At 36.9% G+C, this 23160-nt stretch overlaps 1 protein-coding gene across 4 annotated transcripts in view; it reads right to left on the bottom strand.

Moving 5' to 3' along the window:
- The window catches only part of CDH12 (cadherin 12), a 532655-nt gene that overhangs the window by 65275 nt on the left and 444220 nt on the right, over positions 1-23160 (bottom strand). For all 4 annotated transcript variants that reach the window (XM_032704956.1, XM_032704962.1, XM_032704979.1 and 1 more), the window contains 2 exons: positions 14807-14926; positions 9483-9650 (listed from right to left, as the gene is read on the bottom strand). In XM_032704956.1, the coding sequence (XP_032560847.1) occupies positions 9483-9650; positions 14807-14926 (288 nt within the window). The remainder of the gene's footprint in view (positions 1-9482; positions 9651-14806; positions 14927-23160) is intronic.

Below are 23160 nucleotides of genomic sequence, written 5' to 3' on the forward strand. Positions count from 1 at the left end.
TAAAACATAGCTTTATTCAAATAGTTATTTTGGATTTTAAAAAGTAAATTCAGGTAGTGTCATCTTAAAAATACACACCTTAAAAATGAACCAAACTTATTACTGACTTCTTAAGGCACTTGGCAATTTCTTTTTTTTGCCAATATCAAAAGAAAAGCTGTATAAATTTTAAAATTCAATTACATTTCTTCTATGTCAGGGCCTTATTCTTTAAAAGAATATTTATGTCATATTAAAATAAAAAGACATACTATTCCTTTGACTAAAATGATTTGTGTGTGCTTTTATTGCTCAGTATATAAGGGTTTATTTATCTAAATTGCTTTCACACTCACTCTATCATCGGTGAACAAAAGAAGGAGACAGGAAAACTAAAGCATAAACCCTTACAAAATATGAATCAATATGAAAAAGCTGAATCACTTCACTTAATTGGTTTGATTCCATAAAGCATAATTGATACCAACTAATTATACAGTTTTTGTCATTTAAATGTTGAAGTAAATACAACCCATCCATTCTTTCTTGAAGCTTATTTTAAGAATTGGAAACAAACCACAGCTGTCCTGGCAGCTAGTGCAGACTGTCCAATGCTTGTTGAGTTAAAGGTTAGATCATTAGCTTCTAGGAAGGATGTGCTGAGTTATCTTTTTACTTAATCAACTATCATATACATAAGTAGCTGAGAGAGAAAGGCCATCAGTTCCTTTCTGGACCTGGATGCATGCCTACAGAAAAGTAGCTTTTGTCCACTCTTCACTGTTCAAAGGCAATGTTGTGTTATACTAGATTTTCATTCAATTTCTTGAACATCATTGCTATGACAGGAAAAGTGCTTTCTTTTGCAGTCTTCGACTTTTCTTCTGGTTTTTGCAAGAATCAAACTTTGCTATGAAATATTTATTTTAATATTTACAGAAAAGTTCTATCTTTAACAATGAAACATACCCAGTAATTCAGAAATTCAGTGTACTTATGAAGAGTCAGGCAAGGCAGAAAACACTTCTGGAAATAAATTTCTGCTAATCAAATCATTCAGATTATTTTTTCTACTAGTTTTAAAGAAAATATCAGTTTTCTGAAGTATCAGTTTTCTGAAATGTGGGCCAATAGATACCCACAGGTCAAACATCTCTGACAGAAATATGTAATGTTTAGAGGTTTCCCCTGTGTTACACTCCTCATTACTATGAGACATGCAAGGTGGGAGTTCCCCACTGAATATGTTCAAAAGCATAGGTTCTAAATAAAAAATTCCATGTTCAGCAGGATAGTCAGTGGTGTTTCATCACTGGATGCTGATAACCCATCCAAACCTGCCTGTTTCCTTAAAGGACCCTCAATAAGATGAAGGTGTTCCATGACACATTTTTTTGCAAGCTTGTAATGTATTTTTTATCAATGTAGCTTCTTCCAAATATTAATAATATATGTTCTCCTACTTCTACTGTGAAATCTTTCTTTTTTTTTTCAGCTCAACTGAGTTCAGAAAATAAATTTAAACTTTATCCTGTGAAATTTAATATTGTCTTATTTGATAAGGTAACCAACAGCAGAACTTCTTTGGCATAAGCCCTTTGCAAAACTGTGCTCCTGATTATGTGATGCAAAAACATTTACTCTGCAGCAGTCTGTGTTAAAGAATCTTCAGTCTTTTTCTTCAGTCTGCACTTCTGAGGGGTCCTTAGGTCTTGCCAGGCCTGAACTTGGCACCTATGTAGACCTGATTTTAAAGGCTTATTTTTCACATAAACTTAAATTCTGTACAAGCATTGTTTTAGCTATGGTAGTCAAGCAAATGATAAACTCCATTTCCTGGCAGGTAGTCACTCTGAATCACTACAACATTTTCAAGGAACAAAACTGAAAAGTGCAGTTAGAAATTCATACTTCACTTTTTTTCTGTCAGCTCTTTTTGTTTAGCTGCAATCAGCATTGTGTCTCTGTGAAATTCAGGCACACTACATATCATCTCACATACCATTTAACCAAAAATGGGACTGGCTAATTAAATCCCCATTGATCAGGATTGTTGCCTGTAATATACCAAAAGAAAGTCTTTACCAAGCTTGGACCAGTTCACTGGAGTCCCTACACTGATGTTTTAGCTTTTAAGCCATATTAAGTGTTTTTTATTTTCAAAATCAACACAAACCTCCAATATTATTCTCTTCTGTTTTGTTGAGAGTCACTGCTGTAATTTGTCTTTTGGGACATTTGATATAACAGAAAGAAAAGGTTTTCAACCTTATTAGCATGCAAAGCCCAGGACAAGCTTGGTCTCTTGTGTGTGTTTTTTACTCCTTCATAGCAACAATTGGGCAAAGATGTCATAACTGCAGTTCATGTATTAAATAAGACCTCAAGGCTATCTTCTTCAAAGAGGAAGATATATTCCATGCTTTCTCTGTGTCATGAAAACTGTCTGACATTATGTGAAGTTTGTATATTTTTACACCATCACAGTAGATGAAGGTATACAAAAGGCATACAACAAAACAGAAAATTCCTAAGGCCCCTAACAGCAAAGGTGGTAAAATATACTACTGAAAACCAGATGGGAAAGAGCATAGGGCCCAAGAAGCTTGCCAATGTACTGAGTTTTTCAGTCTCCTGACAGTTACATTATTTCCTCTTGTACCTGTGGTACCCTTTCAGCAGCAGCGGTTCCAGCTTAAAGGAAGGAGCAAACTACAGTGTTGGGCAGTTTAACAAGCACTGAGGATGAGGACAGTCAGAATGCTAGTACAAATAGAACCTCTGGGATGATTTGTTTGTTGATCAGATTTGAAGCATCTCACAAGTGTTTTGACAGTATGTCACGAAACTAAAAGAGACACCATGTGAGCTTTGACAAAATAAAGTAAGATTGGACAGGGGTTGAAATTTAGGCTAGCAAGTGAAACCTGAAGTCAAAGACATTCATAATAGCACAGTCTGAAATTGTCTCACCATGTACAATCAGGAGACAAAGATGCAAAGGCAAAGTTTTAAATGCCTGGCATTTAAACGGGTGCAGAGAAGTGAGTCACAATATTGGAAGGTCAGAGTACTTGCTAAGGAATTAGTGCCCATAGAAAAGATGTAAATATCATTTTTGCCATAGGAAAAATAGGCTTCAGAAAGTTAAAAAACTCTTCTATAGCCATTATGATACCTGGCTAAAAAGTTCAGGAGAATTTGCAGGTGTTGGAAAACACACAAATAAAAAAAAATGCAAAAGTACACAGTTCAGGTAAAGGGTGCAATGACCAGAATTCTGCATTCTTCACTGGAGAATGCTACAAAAAGTGATGATAGTCCAGTAGGAAATAAAAAAAATGGTATTTCAGACAGAATCAAACTAGGGACAGGAAAGAGGAAAAAGAAAGGCATAATATAAGGCCAAGAGTCAAAATGGGAACTAGCACGGAGAGCTTTACTGCCTAATGCTCAACAAGAATATCAGCATAGTAGCATATTCAATATCTGTGGGAAAGAAGAAAATCAGTCAGGCAGCATACTATCGAGAAGTAAAATACACAGGAAAGACACAGCAGACCTTATCAGTGGAGGAATAATGGTATTTGTTAAAGGAAGCTCTGTCAAGTAAGACTTGATGAAGAGAACAGTATTAACACTGGCTAGTCGGGAAGAGTTCTTTAGTTCTTCTAAATTTTAGAGCAACAATAATTAGTTTAAAAACAATATCTGTGCAGGAGCAATAAAAGCCAAAATTACAAGATGGTTGTACTCAGTTAAATAAATAACAATAATACTCAGTTAAATTAATAATAATAATAATAATAATAATAAAATGGAAATAAATACAACTGAGTGTGGGAGCCCAAACCCAGCTTTCAGCAAAGGAAAACAAGGGCTGACAAAAACCTCGTGATCTGAAGGAGCTGGACCCTTCTCACAAGACCTGTTAAAGTTCTACCTTATGGATCAAGCCTGGCTCCAGCAGAAATCAGAAAGGACTTTTGAGATGATTGTATCAAACCATGTCTAAACCCCTGTAATTCCTCTATCCCCCATGTAATCCTACTAGAAGAAAAATTAACTATTTAGAAATTGCAGTAAAAACTTGTGTAATTCCATAATTAACATAGCTCGTCCCCTTCATTAACATGTCCAGCCTCAGATGCCTTTAAAATAGTGTTCTTGTGTTCAATAAACTATTCCAGTTCCCCCATACTGGGATCGTGTTTAGCTTTTATTTTTCAGACCGCCACTAATGTCGCCACAACCGTGAGGCTGAGAACCTTCTAACATTTAGAAGATTCCTCAGCCATCGGCTGGCTGGACCAAGGGAAGCAGCACTCCTTGTGTTTCGGTGGTGTGTGCGTAGTCAGAACTGAGAGAAAGCGGAAGACGTGCACGGAAACTTGTCCTCAGCAGGCGGGAACTGCTGAGCGAGCTGACTACGAACTCCGGATTGGGTAATTATTTTAAAGACTTTGTAACGATAAGTAGGGTACAATGGGGACTCAAATATCTTCTGAACAAAACCACATTTATTTAATTTTAAAACGCGAGCTTAAGCAGCACAGCGCGAAAATTGACGAACGGCCCTTGCAGAACCTGTTGCTGTGGGCCCAGCGTCACACGTCAGAACTGAGCGTTACCAACCTTCTTGGTACGCGCTTGGGGGACTCGGCAACCGCCCGAAAAAACCTCAGCAGCTGCTGCCCGGGACGGGCCCCAGCCGCCGAGCTGAGCGCACAAGCACATTGCAGCCCGACACACGCTGCCCAGAGAGAGCCGTGTGAGACAGAACCATGGCCACCGCCGCTGCAGCCACCCCATGCAGGGTCAGGGTACGAGCCAGCGCCAGCAAACTGCCGCACTGCCTCGGCAAGTCCCTGTGTCACCGCCCGCTACCGCTCTCAGCAGCAGCAGCCAAGCAGCGGCCATAGGCGCGAGGTCAACACCCCAGAGCAGGTCCCTGAGGAAGGGCCACCACCTCCGGCGCCCCAGCAAACAACGAGATCGAGAGACCCGCGGCGGAGGAAGCAGCAGCGGGACCCGAGCGGGAACCACTCAGAAGGCAGAAGGAACGCGGAACCCGGAAACGAAAGAGGCACCGGGAAAGACAAACACAAACAGCGCACGAGGTACGCAAAAACCGGGGCTATGGAGCGTGGGCGGCGGAGAGGATTCCACAGAGTCCCTGGGGGGCTCCGGGAAAGGTCCGAGGGAGGAAACAGCCCGAGCGGGACCGTCAGCGAAGGAGGGAGCGAGCGGAAGCCCGGGAGCAACAGCACGAGAGAAACCCAGGAACAGTGACCCCGGAGACAAACAAAGCGGGGCAGACACAAAGCTGCCGACTTCAGCAGTAATCAGAGCAGCAAAAACCCCCTTCCTTGATTTTTTTCCTTTTTCTTTGCAGCCTGAACTATGAACTGATCTTTTTTGCAAACCCATTTTGTTTATTAACCTGTTTCAGTTTCACAGTATAAGGCAAACAAAACGCTACCAATGGAGAGATTGTCCCCCCACACCCCGCAAACAAACAAACAAACAGAGAAAAAAAAAAGGGGGGGGGGAAGGCGGGGAAAGCAAAGAACCCTTGCTGAATGAAGATACCCTTCCATAAGTAATAGCCAAAACAGTTTTTAAATGTATGCATAGCTGTATTTTTGAAAATTTTTAAGTCTTTGCAATAACAATTTTCCATAAGTCCAGAAGCCAAATTAACACAGAAAGACATATATTTGCCTTAAAAATAGAAGAAGTATGTATTTTATCTTTGAACTATAGGAATGTTTATATGTATTTGAAATTTAAATTGAACATGAAGTAAAATGTGCTTATGTTTTTACAGGTTATACTATCGTCAAAACAGAAAACATAGTTATATTAGTAATCTAAGGGTGAGAAACAAAAAATGCGAATTTCTCAGTTCATAACCAAAAGACACTGTAAAATGAAACCCAAAGGTATGTTTGTATGATGTGTGTTCGATGGCCATCGAGTGTGAATGTGTGAATGTATGCATGCATGTCAATACATAATATGTTCTGATTTATACACAAATGTGCATTACCTCACATATGCACAAACACTCTTAGATAAAAAACAGAAAACATATCACCCTGAGTTGAATAAAATTTCATTTGCAGAGACATCTTAGGTTAAATAAAAGTTTTCAAAAACAAACACTAAAAAACACTTTCAGTAAAAATCAGGAGCACACGAACCCCAAAGTCATCAGGTTATTAAGTTCGGTTCAAAATCAATTGCCTATAAGTCAATAGGATTTTTAGAGGATAGCTTAAATAAGATTTTATAAGAGTAATTTCTAATAAGAAATAATGGGAATAAGTTAAGTTGTTTAAACAAGTTCTATATTAATCCAGGGTTATTTAGTTTAGCATTGTTGGGAATTTTTCCTTCTTGCATTTTGGTCCTTGTTTATTTTCCTATATCCAAAAATGTCTGATAGTCTTTTTGATTGGTTAAATGTTTTTAATGTTAGTGCTAAGTTTAAAAAAATAATTTATGTAGCAATATGCAGAATGCCTTAAAACAGCTATGATTCCTTCACATGCCTTTATAGTGCCAAACCTTGTGCCCAAACTATTCTGACACACAAGGCCTTTGCATAATCATACTTTCCATCTCAGGTATGTAAAAGACTGTACATTGCCTTGAAAAAGGAGCCTCCTTGCTAAAATTAATTTCACTTGTGGTATTAAAAGTAAGACTGCAATGTTTCTTGTTAGATCCATTTAAGAATACCTTTGCTTCTAAAATGCAGCTATAGAATTTGTTATTACCTCAGTCGGAACCGATACTTCAAAGCATTGATAAGTTGCAGAAAAAATAGTAATCAAAGCTTAGATTTCATGTTTAGTTATCATGATAAGTTAAAAGAAAACATTTAAGGTAATATTTATATTCCCTTGTATTTTGTCTTGCATTGGCAAATGTTTGATCAAAGTTTTTTCTGAGTTTTTTGTTTTTTAGAAAAATAAAAAAAAGAAGGGGCAGATGTGGGAGCCCAAACCCAGCTTTCAGCAAAGGAAAACAAGGGCTGACAAAAACCTCGTGATCTGAAGGAGCTGGACCCTTCTCACAAGACCTGTTAAAGTTCTACCTTATGGATCAAGCCTGGCTCCAGCAGAAATCAGAAAGGACTTTTGAGATGATTGTATCAAACCATGTCTAAACCCCTGTAATTCCTCTATCCCCCATGTAATCCTACTAGAAGAAAAATTAACTATTTAGAAATTGCAGTAAAAACTTGTGTAATTCCATAATTAACATAGCTCGTCCCCTTCATTAACATGTCCAGCCTCAGATGCCTTTAAAATAGTGTTCTTGTGTTCAATAAACTATTCCAGTTCCCCCATACTGGGATCGTGTTTAGCTTTTATTTTTCAGACCGCCACTACTGAGGGATATATAGAAAATCTGAATGGGATAGCTGAGACTGTTAGATCGCTGTGGGTGGTGTGGGACATCATTTTGAAGCCCCACAGCAAATGCACACATCCATTAAAAAGCAAATATGTAAGGGCAAACAGCTAATAAAAGCAAGAACACATCTTTCAAAAAAGTGAAGTTGTGTCTCAGGCAGGAGAATAGAAAGAATTATAAAATCTGCTTCATCTATAAAACCACAATAAAGAAGACAGAAACCGAGTTTGAATAAATCTCTACAAATGAGCTAGTAATAATTGTCTTTTAAGACATCTGGAGGCAAAAGCCTGAGAGCAACTGTGTAAAGCCAACCCAAAACTGACATATAGAAGTTCTCAGAAAAGATAAGATCACAAATGTAAAAGTGAATACATTTTTTTCTTTGTTTTTAGTGAAGAATACCTGGGGACTTTTTTTTTTTATCCTGGAACCCTTCTTTATAGGGGACTCATGAGAAGGTTAAATTAGCTATAGAAGCAGTTGTGGAACAAATGGACACAACAGTAACAAATCATTGGGATTAGCTGTTACATGCCCAAGAACCTGAAGGATGAAATAGGGGAACTATTATGATGTGCAATATTTTGCTTCAAAACACTGTGGCAAAAGAAGGCTTGGAGGTACTCATATAATAGTGATTTTTTTTCCTAAAGATCTCCAGGGAGTTTAGGGGAGCTAAGGATGGATATAACCAACATGTAGAGCGAAAACAGCAGGAGTAGAAATAATGGACTCAGAGAGAATATCCCATATTGAAAAAAAGAAATCAACAGAGCTTTTCTAAAAAACTCTTATTTTCCAATGCTTTCTGAATTCTTTGAAGAGGTTAACAAGCAGGTCAGTATGTAAGAATGGATTCAAAACAGAGGAGAGGAAGCTGTTTGTTGTGGTATGTATGATTAATCTGTGTACCTCTGATATAAAACGTGGACTCTGAAATTTTACAGAAGTTTCAAAGCAACAGAGTAACTTGCTGTAAGAAAAATACCTTGAGGGTTGTTAAATACAAAGACACTAACAAAACTAAAAATAATTAGAAACTTAGGAAATTTTATGCAGTATTGTTTAGCCTGTTTTCTGGATACTCTCCAGATGGGAGTGTAAGAGAGAGAAGGAAGGACCAGATGGATCCTTCTCTTAACATGGTCATTCTTACATGCCTGTAGAAACACAACTCATTTTCAGACTCAGTAAAAGAAGAAAAAAAATGTTTACATGAGAGAAAGCTTCACAATTGTGGATATGGTTTTGCACCTATGGAGTATTTATAATACCTATGGTGGGATTACAATTCATAGGCAAGAAAAGAGGTGTAAAGTAAAAAGCCACCATGATCTTACTGCAGACTCATACAAGTATTCTAGTACAAATTTGCCTTAATAACAACTTTTAGCAGTTAATTATTTTGACATAGTTATCAAGGTTTCTGCTTCATTAGTTTCTGCATTTCAAAAGTATGGGATACACAAAACTTCAATAAATTTATGGAGAGAAGTAAGTAACAATCCATCTAATCATACTCAGACTATGGAACTCTAAATTAGCATTCTTCTGAAAAGCTTCATTTGAACTATTTAATGGGAAACATAATAAATTATCAATGGATGAGCACTATTTTGAGTCTGCAAGTATTTTCAAGGACAGATATAGTCTTCTGGGCCAAGACGCATTAAAATCTGTTTCTGAATATCATAACAATAATGTTTAGCATGAGCTAGCTCTGTCTTTGGTCCATAGAAGTCACCTGGAAGGGTTATAACCTTTTGTCATTTGAAGGCATTCACCCAGTTTCCCTTGACAAAATAGTGTTTCACAAATCATTTCTATAGTGTAAATTAAATGGACTCTTAGGCTCAGGCTGGTCCTGTGGAATGATTATATATTTCCTCTAAAACATTCAACTCATAATTTCAAATTGAGCTTTATATACTTCAAAACCCAAGGAAATTCTATTTTCTTTTTCATCATATAGTGTTCTTTTTCCGGAATCTCAGTTCCTTATCTAAAGGTTTTTAAAATTAATACCTTCAGTCGTACTTATTTGAAAATTAGTGCTTTGGAATACTACATACTCTTAGGAAATCTGGGCGGGTTGTCGTTGACATCTGTGAGAGTAATGTTTACAGTGGTAGTACCAGCTAGTCCTCCCAGCTGTCCTCCCATGTCCTTGGCTTGGATTAGAACTTGATATTGTTCTTTCACTTCTCTGTCCATGTTTGGCAAAGCTGTTCTTATTACACCTACAAGAAGAAATGGGAAAGAGAAGGAACAAGTAAACAAAGGGCTCTTACAATTTAATACTGGATCTCTTGGACCAGGAATAGAATTCTTCTGAAAGGGTTTATAAGAGAGGAGTTCACGAAGAAACACAGGCAAATCACTCAGGTTTTTCAAAAGTGTGTTCGTCAGCTATTTAGCCACTCAAAGTTACTGTTTTGTCTTTTCAAGCGGAGACGAATGAGTGAAAGAGAATGGTGAATTTTCACTAGGGATATGAATGGTGTGATATCTTCACCACATCGGAGATGAGGAACACTTTCTTGTATAGAGTACAAAAAAGGTGGCATTGCAGATCTGACAGATCTGATGGCATTGCATTTCAGAGCCTGCATCTTCAATTGTTTCCCACCAATCACTTGCCAACAGATTTAAACTACTGTAGGCTGAGACAACATTCCTCTGTACAAAAGGATGTCTTTATTAGAAGACTCTTCCTTTGCTTGAGAAATATTTCTTGATATAGCACAAAGATGCAATGAAAATTTGGGGCGTTTCCTTAAAAAAAAAGTAATTAAAGTATCATGGTAAGACATTACCACAGTGACTCTTAATCTTCAGTGATTTGGGGCAGCTGATATCTAAGTAGTATGACATAATCTCCGTTCTGATATGTTAAGAATGTATAGGATAAAAAGAAGACTTAGAGAGAAGAGGGAAAGAGAGAGACATGCTACTGAATACAAAAATTAGCTGATAAGGTCATATAAAGGTATAAGCTTTTGGGCACTCAAACCATTTTCTTGAAATAAAATGTGCAGGAGAAAATGCATTTCTTTGTCAAAATTTTACAAGTGTGTATAGCATTGAAAAATGCTATATGTTCAGCAATATTTTTCAGAAAATGGCTAGGTTCACTTTGGTGAAGATAACATGCACACTTGAAAGATAAACCAACTGGAAGTATGACTCTTCCTTTTTATTATTGATTTAGAAAGTATTATTTTCTAGTAGTAAACCATTTGAGATTAAAAGCAGTTTTTCTACCCTGGTGTTAAAATGGGTCTGAAATGACAAGAAATAAATTTTAAGGATCATTTTTATCTTTATAGTAACTAACCACTGCTCTGTTAATGAATAAGAATAGGAGCCATTAGCTTATAGCACTTTTTCAGAGTATAGAAATAACTTTGACCTAAATCTGCTATTTCTGGGACCTATCAAAAATTCCCACTGAACTGAACTGTATAACAATTTTCTTTCTCTCCACTTGTAACATGATGACAATCTATTTAGGAATCACTGTTCTCCTTCCTCAGAATAGTATATACTCTCCTGCTTACAGTTGTTCCAGAACAGAAATATTGAATTATAAAACTGCAAAAATTTATTCGTATTCATGTGAGATTCATGAAATTATTTTTTTTTTAGAAATAGGATGAACATTAGTAAGTTTCCTCTTGAATCTCTTAATCCATAATTTGGCATTGTGGAGCCTATGTGTTCCACAGTATTTTATAACATCCTTGGTATGCTCATTCTAAAGAGAACAGAGCTATAGGAATGAAAGACCTCTTGTGTTATATTAGCAATAAAAAATAACATAGAATCATAGAATCACAGAATATGTGAGTTGGAAGGGATGCATCAGAATCATCGAGTCCAACTCCTGGTCCTGTGCAGGACAGCCCAAGAATCACACCATGTGCTTGAGACCATTGTACAAATGCTTCTTGAACTCAGACAGGCTTGGTGCTGTGACCACATCCCTGTGGAGCTTGTTCCAGCTCTCAACCACCTCCTGGGTGAAAAACATGTTCCAAAAATCTAACCTAAACTTCCCCTGAGTCAGCTTCAAGCCATTTGCTTGGGTCATGTCACTGGTCATGAGAGTGAAGAGATTGGTACCTGCCCCTCCCGTTCCCCTCAAGAGGATGTTGAAGACTGCAATGAGGTCTCCCTCAGTGCCCTCTTCTCCAGAATGAACAAACCAAGTGTCTTCAGCTGCTCCTCATAAGGCCTTCCCTCCAGATTTTTCACCATCCTTGTGGCCTTCTTTTGGATGCTTTCTAGTAACTTAATATCTTTTTTTTTATATCGTGGTACCCAAAACTACACACAATATTCAAGGTGAGGCCACACCAGTGCAGAGCAGAGTGGGGCAATCCCCTTCCTCAACCAGCTGGCGATGCTTTGCCTGATGCCCCCCAGGACACAGTTGGCCCTCCTGGCTGCCAGGGCACTGCTGACTCATATTCAACTTGCCATTGACCAGGACTCCCAGCTCCCTTTCTACAGCGCTGCTCTCCAGCATCTCATTCCCTAGTCTATACCCACAACCAGAAGTGCCCCATCCCAGGTGCAGAATCTGGCACTTTCCCTTGTTAAACTTCATACGGATGATGATTGCTCAACCCTCTAATTTGTTGACGTCTCTCTGCAGGGCCCCTGTGCCCTTCAAGGGAGTTGACAACCCCTCCCAAATTTAGTGTTGTCTGTGAACATACTTAGTATTCCTTCGAGTCCTGCATCCAAGTTATTAATGAAGATGTTGAAGAGAACTGGGCTGAGGATGGAGACCTGTGGAACCCCACTAGTGACTGGATGCCAGTGATGTTACCCCAGTTACTACAACTTTGTGCCTGATCTTTGAGCCAGTTGATCACCCATCATGTAACATGGTTATTCAGCTCTGTGTTGGGCATTTTGTATCAAAAAGCAGTATCCAAAGTTTTGCTCAAGTCCAAAAAGATTACAGAAAAAGATTACAGAAAAAATGGAACACATAGCAGGCTGTGAGGAGAAGATGCAGTTTATCTGGTTGATATATCTGTTCGAGGTACAACTGTGTGGCTTCCTCGGAAATATTTCACATAGTTTTCAGAAAATGAAGAATGGGCTATCACTGTAGTAGAAAAGTTCCAAATCACCCACTGTTTATTCCTGTCTGGAAGTGTAAGCCCATTCTATATATTTTTTCCTTAAAAAACCCTTTATCTTCAGCAAAAAAAAATGAATGAGAATAATTTTCATGTCTAGCAATTCATAGGCAATTTTCCTTTTTCTACCTACTCCATTTCAAAAACCTTAGACAAAACCCTGAGAAATATTATTTTCTCCAAGATCATTGGTTCATATGGACAGAACAAATGTGATTTAGAGTCATCTTACCCCAAAAATAGAAAAATAAAGTAGATGTAAAAATCCATGGGAAAGAAAGGGCTACAAATAACGGTATTTCAACTTCAGCTTCGCAAAGAACATCCAAATTTAAATCAAGGGCTTACTATAATATAGAGGTCTTATGTGCATGTAATGGTGTTCTGAGTGTTTGTAAATTCTTCTACCTTAAGATTTTACAATAAAGATTATTCAACTACAGAACTGAATAAATTTGATTTTTTTTTGTGTTTTCAAATGTCATCAATATAAAATGTGCAGAAAAGTATGGTTTCCATTATACTGCTGAAAACCTGGGCCAGAAGATGTGCTTTGCAAAGTTATTGATCCATAATTCAACTGGAGATCATTCATTTACATGGAAGAGAAAATCCAGGTTTCATGAAAAACCTCCAGAATAATTATTAACAACAATACTCTTGCTGACATCAATTTGGATTTCAATAGTATAACTGAGGTCAGAAGATGGACTACAATACGGAATCTAAAAAACCTAGAGACATTTAGCCATAAGTAACAATATTGACCTCATAAACGCATCAGAAAATTGGGCGGAAAGGACAGTTTAATGATGGAAATGGACATTTTCGTAACAGAACAGAATTTGCAGAGAAAAGATATGAGAGGTTATCTCTTTTAAGACAAGTGCTTTGTGTTAAAAAAGCCCTCGCATTAAAATCAGAAGAGCAATTTTATAGCACTTCCCACATATCAGATTGGAGGCCTTAGACTGTGCCAGTCTAATGGTTGCTCTTCAGAAGATATTGTCATGTGTTTAACCTCCATGAAATAGCAACAAAAGTTTGCTCTCCCACTTTCACATGGTTTGCTTATATCCAACAAGAAGACAGAAAAAATTAGGTTAGTAAAGAAAGGGAGTAAAGGGGCAGCTGTGTCATTTAGACCCATAGAGGTTAAAAACTACTTCAGTGTACTAGTTTTATATCAGAATAAATGTTTATCACCTATTAGGAATGATTTGAGAAAGGAGCAGGAGTAAAGTCCTGTGCTTGACAAACAAAACCCTTATTTCACATATAAAATTAGGGTCAGTGGTTTCACCATCACTGCTTTGTAATGAGATCTTGAGGTATTAATACAAATTTCCACAAAACTATCAGCCTTTGAGTGGTAGCAGCTAAAAATAAAACAATGTTTGGAACTGTTTGGAAAGGAATAAAGAACAGAAGTGTTATGATTAAACCACTTCATTCATATCAGCTGCCTTCTTGAATATTGTATATACCTTCTCATCCTGAGGAGAAGGATGATCAGTGCTATGGAAAGGCTTCTGTTTAATTATGTCTTCAGTGTAGAAAAGGGGCAATTGGGGAACAATGTGGGTATATAAGGTCATGGGAAATAGGAATAAATAAGAATTACTGTTCACTGTCTTGTGCAATATGTGAGGTATGAAACAAGTTAAGAGGTGTCCCTATTTCCAGAAAGCAAGAGGAGCTAGCTCTTGACCAAAATAAACCTTTGACATGGAATTTCTAGTAATTTGGTGTGCAGACACCATGCTCCTGGCATATTCAACTCTACTGGGAAGTGGAAAAGTTATAAAGGATAAATCCTTTCAGAGTTTTAGTTATTTCGACACTGCTAGTCACCCAGGAACTTTGTAGGAAAAAGTTTTTGAAGACTAGAAGAGTATGCTGAGGGTGCATCACTAAACACTTTTTCTTCATCCTTCACTACAGCTAAGCAGGACACCACTTTGGGAAGTGTTATACAGGGCAGTATGGATCTTTGGCCTGACTTAGTATGAAATTTTAGTTTCTTTAAATAACTACCAAAGGTATGTCTCAAAATTGTCACTAGAATGCAAGAGATGACAAAATAAGCCAACAACAACCCAAAAAATGCTTATCCATCTACTGGCAGTTCTGAGTTTGTCATTTTGTACCCAATGGCTTTCAACCAGATCTATTGATACTGCCTACATGAATCAAAAAACAAAGCTTAAATCTTTCATGGTTGCTGACAAACTATTTACCTGTCTTGGGATCAATGGAGAAATATGGTTGCCCTTGCAGAATACTGTAAACCACTCTAGCACTGTTTCCATAAGTGGGATCATCAGCATCTGTTGCCTTTACTTGAAGCACATACGCTCCTGCAAAGAAACACAGGTAATCACATTTTCAGCATAGAGCAGTGATGAGAGAAATTTCAGACATATTAGTCTTGTTGCTCATGGATCCTGTTGCAATTGCTGTTCCACTTCCACTAAAAACAAGGTGAGAATAAACCAGTTAATTCTTCATCTCCATGCTAGGAACCATCTAGGTAATAACTGAGACATAATGGGGAAGAAAAGTAAATAATTGCACCATCAGAAGATACTTCTAAACAGTTTATGATGCAAGCATTATTTGCAAAAAACTTTTTACAAAACACATACAGGATGGAGAAGCTCAATACTGAATTTTGAAGAAGGAGCATATCCCACCACTTTGTGAAAAAGTAGACAACTGTGGAAGTAAAATGAAAGTTGCCTTTAAAACAAGCACTTGATGAAGCAGCTCCTGAATTTCCAGTGAAATTAAGTGAACCAAACTCTAAACACCATAAAAAACTACTGCAGTCTCCTAAGGTTGCAATTCATATTCCCACTGTAGAATGAAATTAGGTGTTTAGTTCAGCCAGTTGTCCTCAAAATCCAGACTTGAGTCCCTTTGCCTTTCCAGTACAGCTCAGTAGGAAAGAGAAGTACTGCGGAAGAACATCGACACTCTATTTTCATCCATGGTTATAGACCAGACCTAGTGCAGTTTCCTTTGCATTCCAATTTAAAAAGGACCTACAGAGCAAAAGAAATGCACCTGAAGACAGAAAACTCACTGTAAATGGCAATAGTCTGCAGAAATGTCTTATCCATCGTGGTTGCTAAGCAATTTACTTGCATTTACCCACTGCCTCATAATTAAAATAGTGTTCCAATTATAGTCTTCAGCAAAACAAACAGTCACATAGTTGGGCTTTCCCATAAGCTTTGAAGAATTGTTTCCTAAGATCTTCTGTGCCACTGAATGTTGGAATTTTCAGTGCTGATTTGGAGCAAATGAGGATTGACTACATAAGAAATGGCACAGAGGTGAGGGTAATCCCCACCATTTTTATTTTAAGAAACATTGTGCATTTGAAGGTCATTTGACATTTTTCAAGAACATTCATGGAATACCGCCAACATTTCAAGACTGGTACTTTTCTTCAGTGAAAACTGGCAGGTTTCAAAGAATGTTCATGGTCTAAAATTAACTTTGTTGGACTTGTCAAAGTTTATTTCTGGGAGAGCCTCACTGAGAGATGTTCCATGTGAAAGGTCCTATGACTTAGGCAGGAAAGTAACTGATAGCAAAGGTAACTATTTGGAGAATATTGTTTTCAGTGCCTGCCCCCCTAGTCTCATCATATGAGGACTGACACTGGTGCTAAAAGGTTTGGAATTAACATTGTAAAAATACTTGCTGCGTGATGGCAGGTCATATAAGATGTCTCCTGTTACAGTTTATCGAACAATAGAGAATTCAAAGGTGTTCCAAGAGATATTCTTTCTTTCTTCTGAAGAAAACACAAAAATATAAGTGTTATTTGACTAATAATCACTTTTTAGACTTAGAGGGCTGATCATGTTTTTAAGCTGAGGGTAAGTTTCATTAAAATCGACTTCTAAAAGAAAGGAAATATTAGCAAATAATAAGTGAGTGAATGAATTAAATAAACCACTGAGATGAATTCAGTTATCTAAAACCCTAAGGTTACTCTTGATTTGTTGAATGAAAGGTGAAGAATGATATGTGTTGGAGAAGACCAAAGTCCAGTCTAACAGTTGTGGAAGTAGTGCCTGTCTGAACACTTGTGTTTTTACATAACACATAACCATAACTGAATATACATTAAATAGGTTAGGTAAGACCAGCCAGAGGAATACATTTTCTTACTGGAATGACCGACAGAAGACATCTAATAACTACAGAGCATTTGATGGCCTTCATCTGTTCCTGTCCATAAGGAATATTTTTATAATAGGATCTCACAGTTTCAGTCCTGTCTGCTGCTCCAGATTAAGACCGAGAAGGAAAAGACAGCTATCAGATTTTCCCCATTTCCCTTGAAAAAACTGTATATCACTGCATGTGCCACATTCAGACTCTTATTGTTGTGGAAAAAAAGGCAAGATCTGGATCAAGTGCATTGACAAAACATTCCACGTCCACTTACTGTGCAGCACAACACTGCTTCCCAGTATACACACAATTGTCTTCCTTCATTGCTACAGTATTTCACTGCCTTTCAAACCTAAAGAGTTCAGTATACTTTTCCCACTGAAAAGAAAAGCTCCTTTTTAACACAGTTGTTGCCTTTTTTCCTCTTTACCAAATTGTTCCGTCTTCCACTGTGTTCTGATCTTAGGCTGGTAAGTTTTTCTCCTCTCTTGAGCAAAGCACCAGATTCCAAGATGTTGAGGTTTGAACTGGAAATACATGAGTGAGTGTCCTCTAAAAAGTATGCTGCTACTGGACTGGTTTAGGACAATAGCCTGCATTTTTGCCAAAGAAAGGTGGTGCTGTCACACATTCCCATTTTTCTCCTTGAGCCAGGACTTGTGTTTCTTGATGCCACACTGGTTGCTACTTAAGTGACCCAATTTTACTTTGTCTTCTGAGTACTGATTGACAAAATTTTAATTTAGAATTCTACCATGTAGGCATCCACATTCACGCCACGCCCCTGCTGTTTGCTTCTCAGCGTGTCCTTGTACCAATTATGCACAAGTAGGCATTTGAAACACCACAGGTGAATCCGTATTTATGTCTGACTTCTCACACAAAAATGTGACGCTGCAATGTGAAGGAAGCAGACAGTGGCCATCAAACAGCCTGAAAATTCTGCTTATGATCCCTGCACACACTGATCATTAGTTGCCTAAAAATATAAGTTCAGATATTCCTAAGTATGTGCTCCAGGTAATCCAAACTTACTACTCAAAAAGAAGAAATGTTGATTTACAAGCTGTTTTATTAAGGCAGACATACAAAGTCATATTTTAGCCTGATAAATAGCAGGCAATGAATATGAAAAATAATCCATTTCGTGTTGACAGCATTTTCAACTGTATTAATTCTTCTGTCAGATCTTTTACAACTAACAAATAACAGGTAAAGCTTATATTTTTATGAGAGGTCAGACATGTTTGTTTGTTTGGTTTGGTTTGGTTTTTTTTAATATGCCTCCAGTCATTTACTTACTTAAATGAATAATTATTGTTCTAACTAGGTTTTCTGAAATTGGTTTCTTATCCATTCAGTATTATCAAGCATTGCTCTTTCTATTTTATTGCAAAGCATGGAACCAATATATTTTTTAAAGTAGATTCTCAAAAGTAATTATTTTTTTCCAGGCAATAAACACTTCAATAAATCTTTAATGCACAAAGGTAGTGATGGAGGATCACATTAACTATAATTCATGACATTTTAATTAAAATATGCACTTACTATATGAAGGAAAAAATGAACAAAAAAAGATACAATATTTCTTGTTATTTGGAAACACCTTATACAACAGTCAACATTTAAAAATACTTATATTCTTAATTTTTTATGTGCAATTAACATGTATTTTATTTAAGGCATTATAAAATGCAGAAAAATGAATTATGGGTTTAAGCAGTTATGTTTTAGAAAGAAAAGAAAAATAATGTTAAACTGTTCACACAGCAGAAGAAATGTCATAGAATTTAAAGATTGTATTTTTTAAAAAACAATAGAGATGATATTGAGGACTATTGTAGCTTGTTCTAATCACAGCAAGCATACTCAACTGAATTTTACTGTGGCTAAGACTAAAGGAGATTCAGCAATAACTGCAAACAGAATGGGTCCCAATCTATAAATCATTGGCCAAACTGACTGAAATAGCACTAAAAGAGATACTTTATATCAGAATAACTGAAGGGAACTATAGGAACTCTTAGTTTATACCATAATAGATATATTTATGAAATACAGATTTGAGATCTAGAACTGTTAGCATTTTTTTTCCAACTGTCTGTCATTGGTAAAAATGATACTTTGCCAAAATCAAAAGAATCTTTAAAAGAAGAGCAATATTGATGAAATCTCTTTGCATTCAATACTCCCAGTTTGAGATTTTCATATTGTTTATGAATGACTACTCAAAATTTGTTAAAAAAAATTGCTCCAATGTTCAGACCCTCCCAAATTTCAAAATAGAGTATTTAAATTAACAATTTTCTTCCCCTAAATATTTTTCTTATAAAATACTAAAACAGTACTTTTGTACTGTTTTGACCTGGAAATTTTGCCATCACCAAAGGGTAAGTGGGATATCTTGCTGCATGTGGAGCTATTGTTGTCTTTCAAGGTAATCAAGCAGGAAATCTGAGTTTCTTATGTTTAGTTTATTGACCTGAATAGCGTGACCAAGACTACACAAAACTCAGCCAGGTCTAGATAAAACAGCTATTACATTGTAAGGGAAAATGAGATGATTCAAGGCTATGAGAATAATACAACAGACTTATTTAGACTTGATTCCTGAAAAAAACCCAATACATAGTCAATAAAATTGCAAGGACAATCTGAAAACGAGATGGAATATGTCATATCTCTCTCACTAAGATCGGCTTTCACCAGGCCCGCAAATCCCATTAAGTTTGTTACAAATACCAAAATTCTGTTACATAGTAGCAGTGCATTTTTTTCCACAGAGAGTCAGGGCGAGCTGCTTTGAGGCTTTGAGGAGGCAAGAGAAGGCTGGATGGCAACGTTAAATTTTGATGGTAATTGAAAAAGGAAGGGATTCTGAAATGAGAGCAGGACTTCAGCGTGTTGCAAGTGTTCCACAAGCTTTGGCTGGATCCTCTCTCCACTCCATGGAGGCCAAAAGTTCAATCAGAGTATGTGACTCAGGCCCTTGTCCTGCCTAATTTTTAATATCTTCAGTAAAAGAGATCCCACAACTTCTTTGGATGCTCCTGTCTTTGGGATCCTGTGAAGCAGATTCCTGAACAAGTTCAAGTCTTCCCTAATCCAAGGCTGTAATTTTGCTATTGTTTTTTTTCATCTTTTTTCTGTCTTTTGTTAGTAGGAAATGAGTATGTGACCTTGTATGTGAATTTTCATAGAATTACTTTTTGTAATGGACTACAAAGGTAGTTGTAGCTACTTCACGGTGAGTAAAGACATGATTTTCTTGCAGAGTTAGAAGAGGTATACAACCTCTCCCCTCCCACATGTATGATTTAGTGGTTTTTGTCACTCTGCTATGAGATGTTAGTACCTAGTACTTTTGAAAGAAATCAGATGATTGTGGAAATATTTTTATATGGAAAGGAGGAAGGAAGAACACAGCTGCAGGCACAGAAACTCACTACTTTGCACAATATTATTCCTAAACAGTCCCAAAAATAGCACATTAGCAACCCAAACAGCATCCATCTTCCTTCCAGAATTCAAGTAAAAACCTAATCAACACATACTATACTTGTGGTTTCTTTTCTTTTTTTTTTCTTTTTTTTTTTTTTTAATAGGTTAAAAAATAGAGGAAGAGTGAATTTATGACTCACTGCAGCACTACATTGCAATTCAGATCAGGAGATTCTCTATCTCAATAAATATTTCCCTGACCTGCCACTAGCAGTTTTAGCAAAGCTACAGTACCAGGAGGATATGCACATCTGTAAAGAGAGTTGCTGACATTGCCCTTTTGGGGCTTATCTTTTATAGAAAAAATTACTGATAATAAGTTTTGAAGATATACTCCTGAAGCTGACTCCCACAAAAGTAATGTGAGAAAGGCATATTTTACTTAGAAAAGTCAGTTTCCAGTTTATGTATTCATGGTTGTGTAGCGTTGATAATAACACAAGCTTGCTGGCTCCATCAATATCTTGAATACTAGACACAATCAGGCAAGAACGGTTTTCTCCTGTTTTGCATTCCAGACATCACCCTGAACACATATATATATTTCTCTCAGCTGTCAGAAGCAGCCACGTCCACAGAAGCCATACTGCCATTCCCCGTTGTAATTGATGAAGAATGGCAGACTTTCGCTAATAGTTTTGCTGTACTGGTAGCTAAAAGCAGCTGTTGTAAGTCTCAGCATTTAGCGCATAATCAAGCGTATTTCTAGTATCTCTGGAATAACATTTGATTTACATTGGCAGCAATCCAGGAAGTATGAAAGCTGGCTTTCTTTTTTCTCCTAGTCATCCCTGTCTCCCATCTCCCTCATGGATGATGAGGGTAAAGAGGGCAAACCTACTGCTGTGGGGGTTTTAGCTAATTATTTAGCCTAGAAATCACCAAGACATTTTTTTTTTTTATCCTCATCTGTTGGGGTCAGCCAGAGTTAAGCCATTAAGGGGCATGCAATCCAGCTAAGCTAATAATGAATCTGTTATTCATTTAATATTTATTTAATTTTTTTTTCATTTAAGCTATTCATTTATTTATAAAGACATTCAGCTGCTTACACAGTCTCAAGGCTGTGATAATGTTTGCAGAGGTTACACTTCTGAAGAAAATGAGGAGCTTGAAATAGCAGCTAATAGTCTATACCCAATATGTACATAAAGGAGTGGCCTGGTAAAGTAACTGGTGGAAATAATGCATAAGGGGAACAGTACAGGAACCAATTAGTAAACACTAAGCTTAATATCTATCCATTTGAGAGATACACCTCTTGAGAGTGATTTTTCCTTTCCATTTTCTAGTCTGTGGATTGTTTTCCTCTTACTAATACGACAGAAGTTCCTCTCACACATATGAAACGTAACAAATAGAAAAATTTAGCTTTGACTTCTGCTTTTATTATCTTGATAACCTGACAGGTTTTAAGACCATGACTCAACAGGGACTTCACTTTGCCAGTATGACTTCATGACTAGGATACCAGCTGTGCTGGATAAAACCTCTACTGTAGATGTTTCTATGCTAATAAAAGCATGTTTTTGCTGCCTTAGTTTATATTTTGCAGGGAGGTGGTCTAAGTTGTATTAGAAGACATAGATCCTTCTAGTGCCAGATGAAGTATTAGGAAAAGAAGAATTTTTAAGCAATCCAGGAAATGACATTCACTTTTCTCATGGAAGAGCTTCTGGAGACTCTTAAGGACTTGAAATTGTGACACTCCTCCTGATAAGCCCCACTCCTCCTCCCTCCTCCTCCCAAAAATAAAAGAAAGTACACCAAAAATGATAGACATGACATAAAGAACTCAGGAGAAATCATGTCACAGTATACTTCCATTATCATGCTGTTTGAAGTTTTCATGAGCTGGAGTTTCGTACATCAATTCTTCAAATGTCAGATAATTTATTCAGAATGTAGTAATAAGAAAACTTGAGCTTTAAGCAGGATACAAGGAAAAAAATAGTGTGAAATAAATGTCATTCATACTGAATGTCAGGTAAAGGGGCCTAGTTTTGAATCCCAGTAGATGTTCTGATGTTATATGGAAGCTGGTATGTTTCACTGTTTTTTATTGGACCTGAATAGAAATAATTTAATTCTATGTTCACCCGGGTATCTTTAGCTGAGCAAATTTATTTCTACACCAGAATTTGGTGAAAAAAAACCTTTGCAGTTTTGAATGAAAGAAAGAATTTTACCAGGACTTTTTTTTTCCAATTATATATCATGAACTTAGGATCAAATTTTGGTAACCAAATTTCATACTTATCTGGTAAGATTTCAAGGAAAGAGAATTGGAGAGATTGATGACTGAGCACTTTTAAAGTTTGCTTTGCCTGCATCACGTCTCTTCCTACCTACTTAAAGTATGGCTAAATCTCTCAAGGAGGATGCAGAGCAGCTTTCATGAACATTTTTTTTCCTATGTTTTTTTTTCATATTTACCTCTTTTCTCCTACTCAAAATCTACAAATATCCTGAGGGCAAACTTAAATTAGGAAGAGGCATGATAATATGCAAAAAGAACCTCAGAACACATCAGTGACTTCTACAGAGTCTAGTATGCAATGAAATTCTCTATGAAAGATGCTGACTTTAATTATTCAATCAGAATATTGCTTTGAAAACTTTCCTGTTACTTGAAGATCAAAGCACTGAAGAATCCATAGAATTTTACTCTATACATTTGGATTAAAATTTAAAATGTAATCTGATTCATTCAGTGACTTAATTCATAATGTCAATACTATTCTACATAGCTGTCTACATCAACATCCAACTACACTAACCTTCTGTGATGATAGGAGACAGTAACCCCACATACCCATAGTAGGGGTATGACTGTAAGGACTTCAGAATTTGGAATAATATGGATATCCTTAGACTTGACAAAAGGTTCCCCTTC

The sequence above is a fragment of the Chiroxiphia lanceolata genome, chromosome 1, assembly GCF_009829145.1.
Source record: "Chiroxiphia lanceolata isolate bChiLan1 chromosome 1, bChiLan1.pri, whole genome shotgun sequence".
NCBI classification, from domain to species: domain Eukaryota; kingdom Metazoa; phylum Chordata; class Aves; order Passeriformes; family Pipridae; genus Chiroxiphia; species Chiroxiphia lanceolata.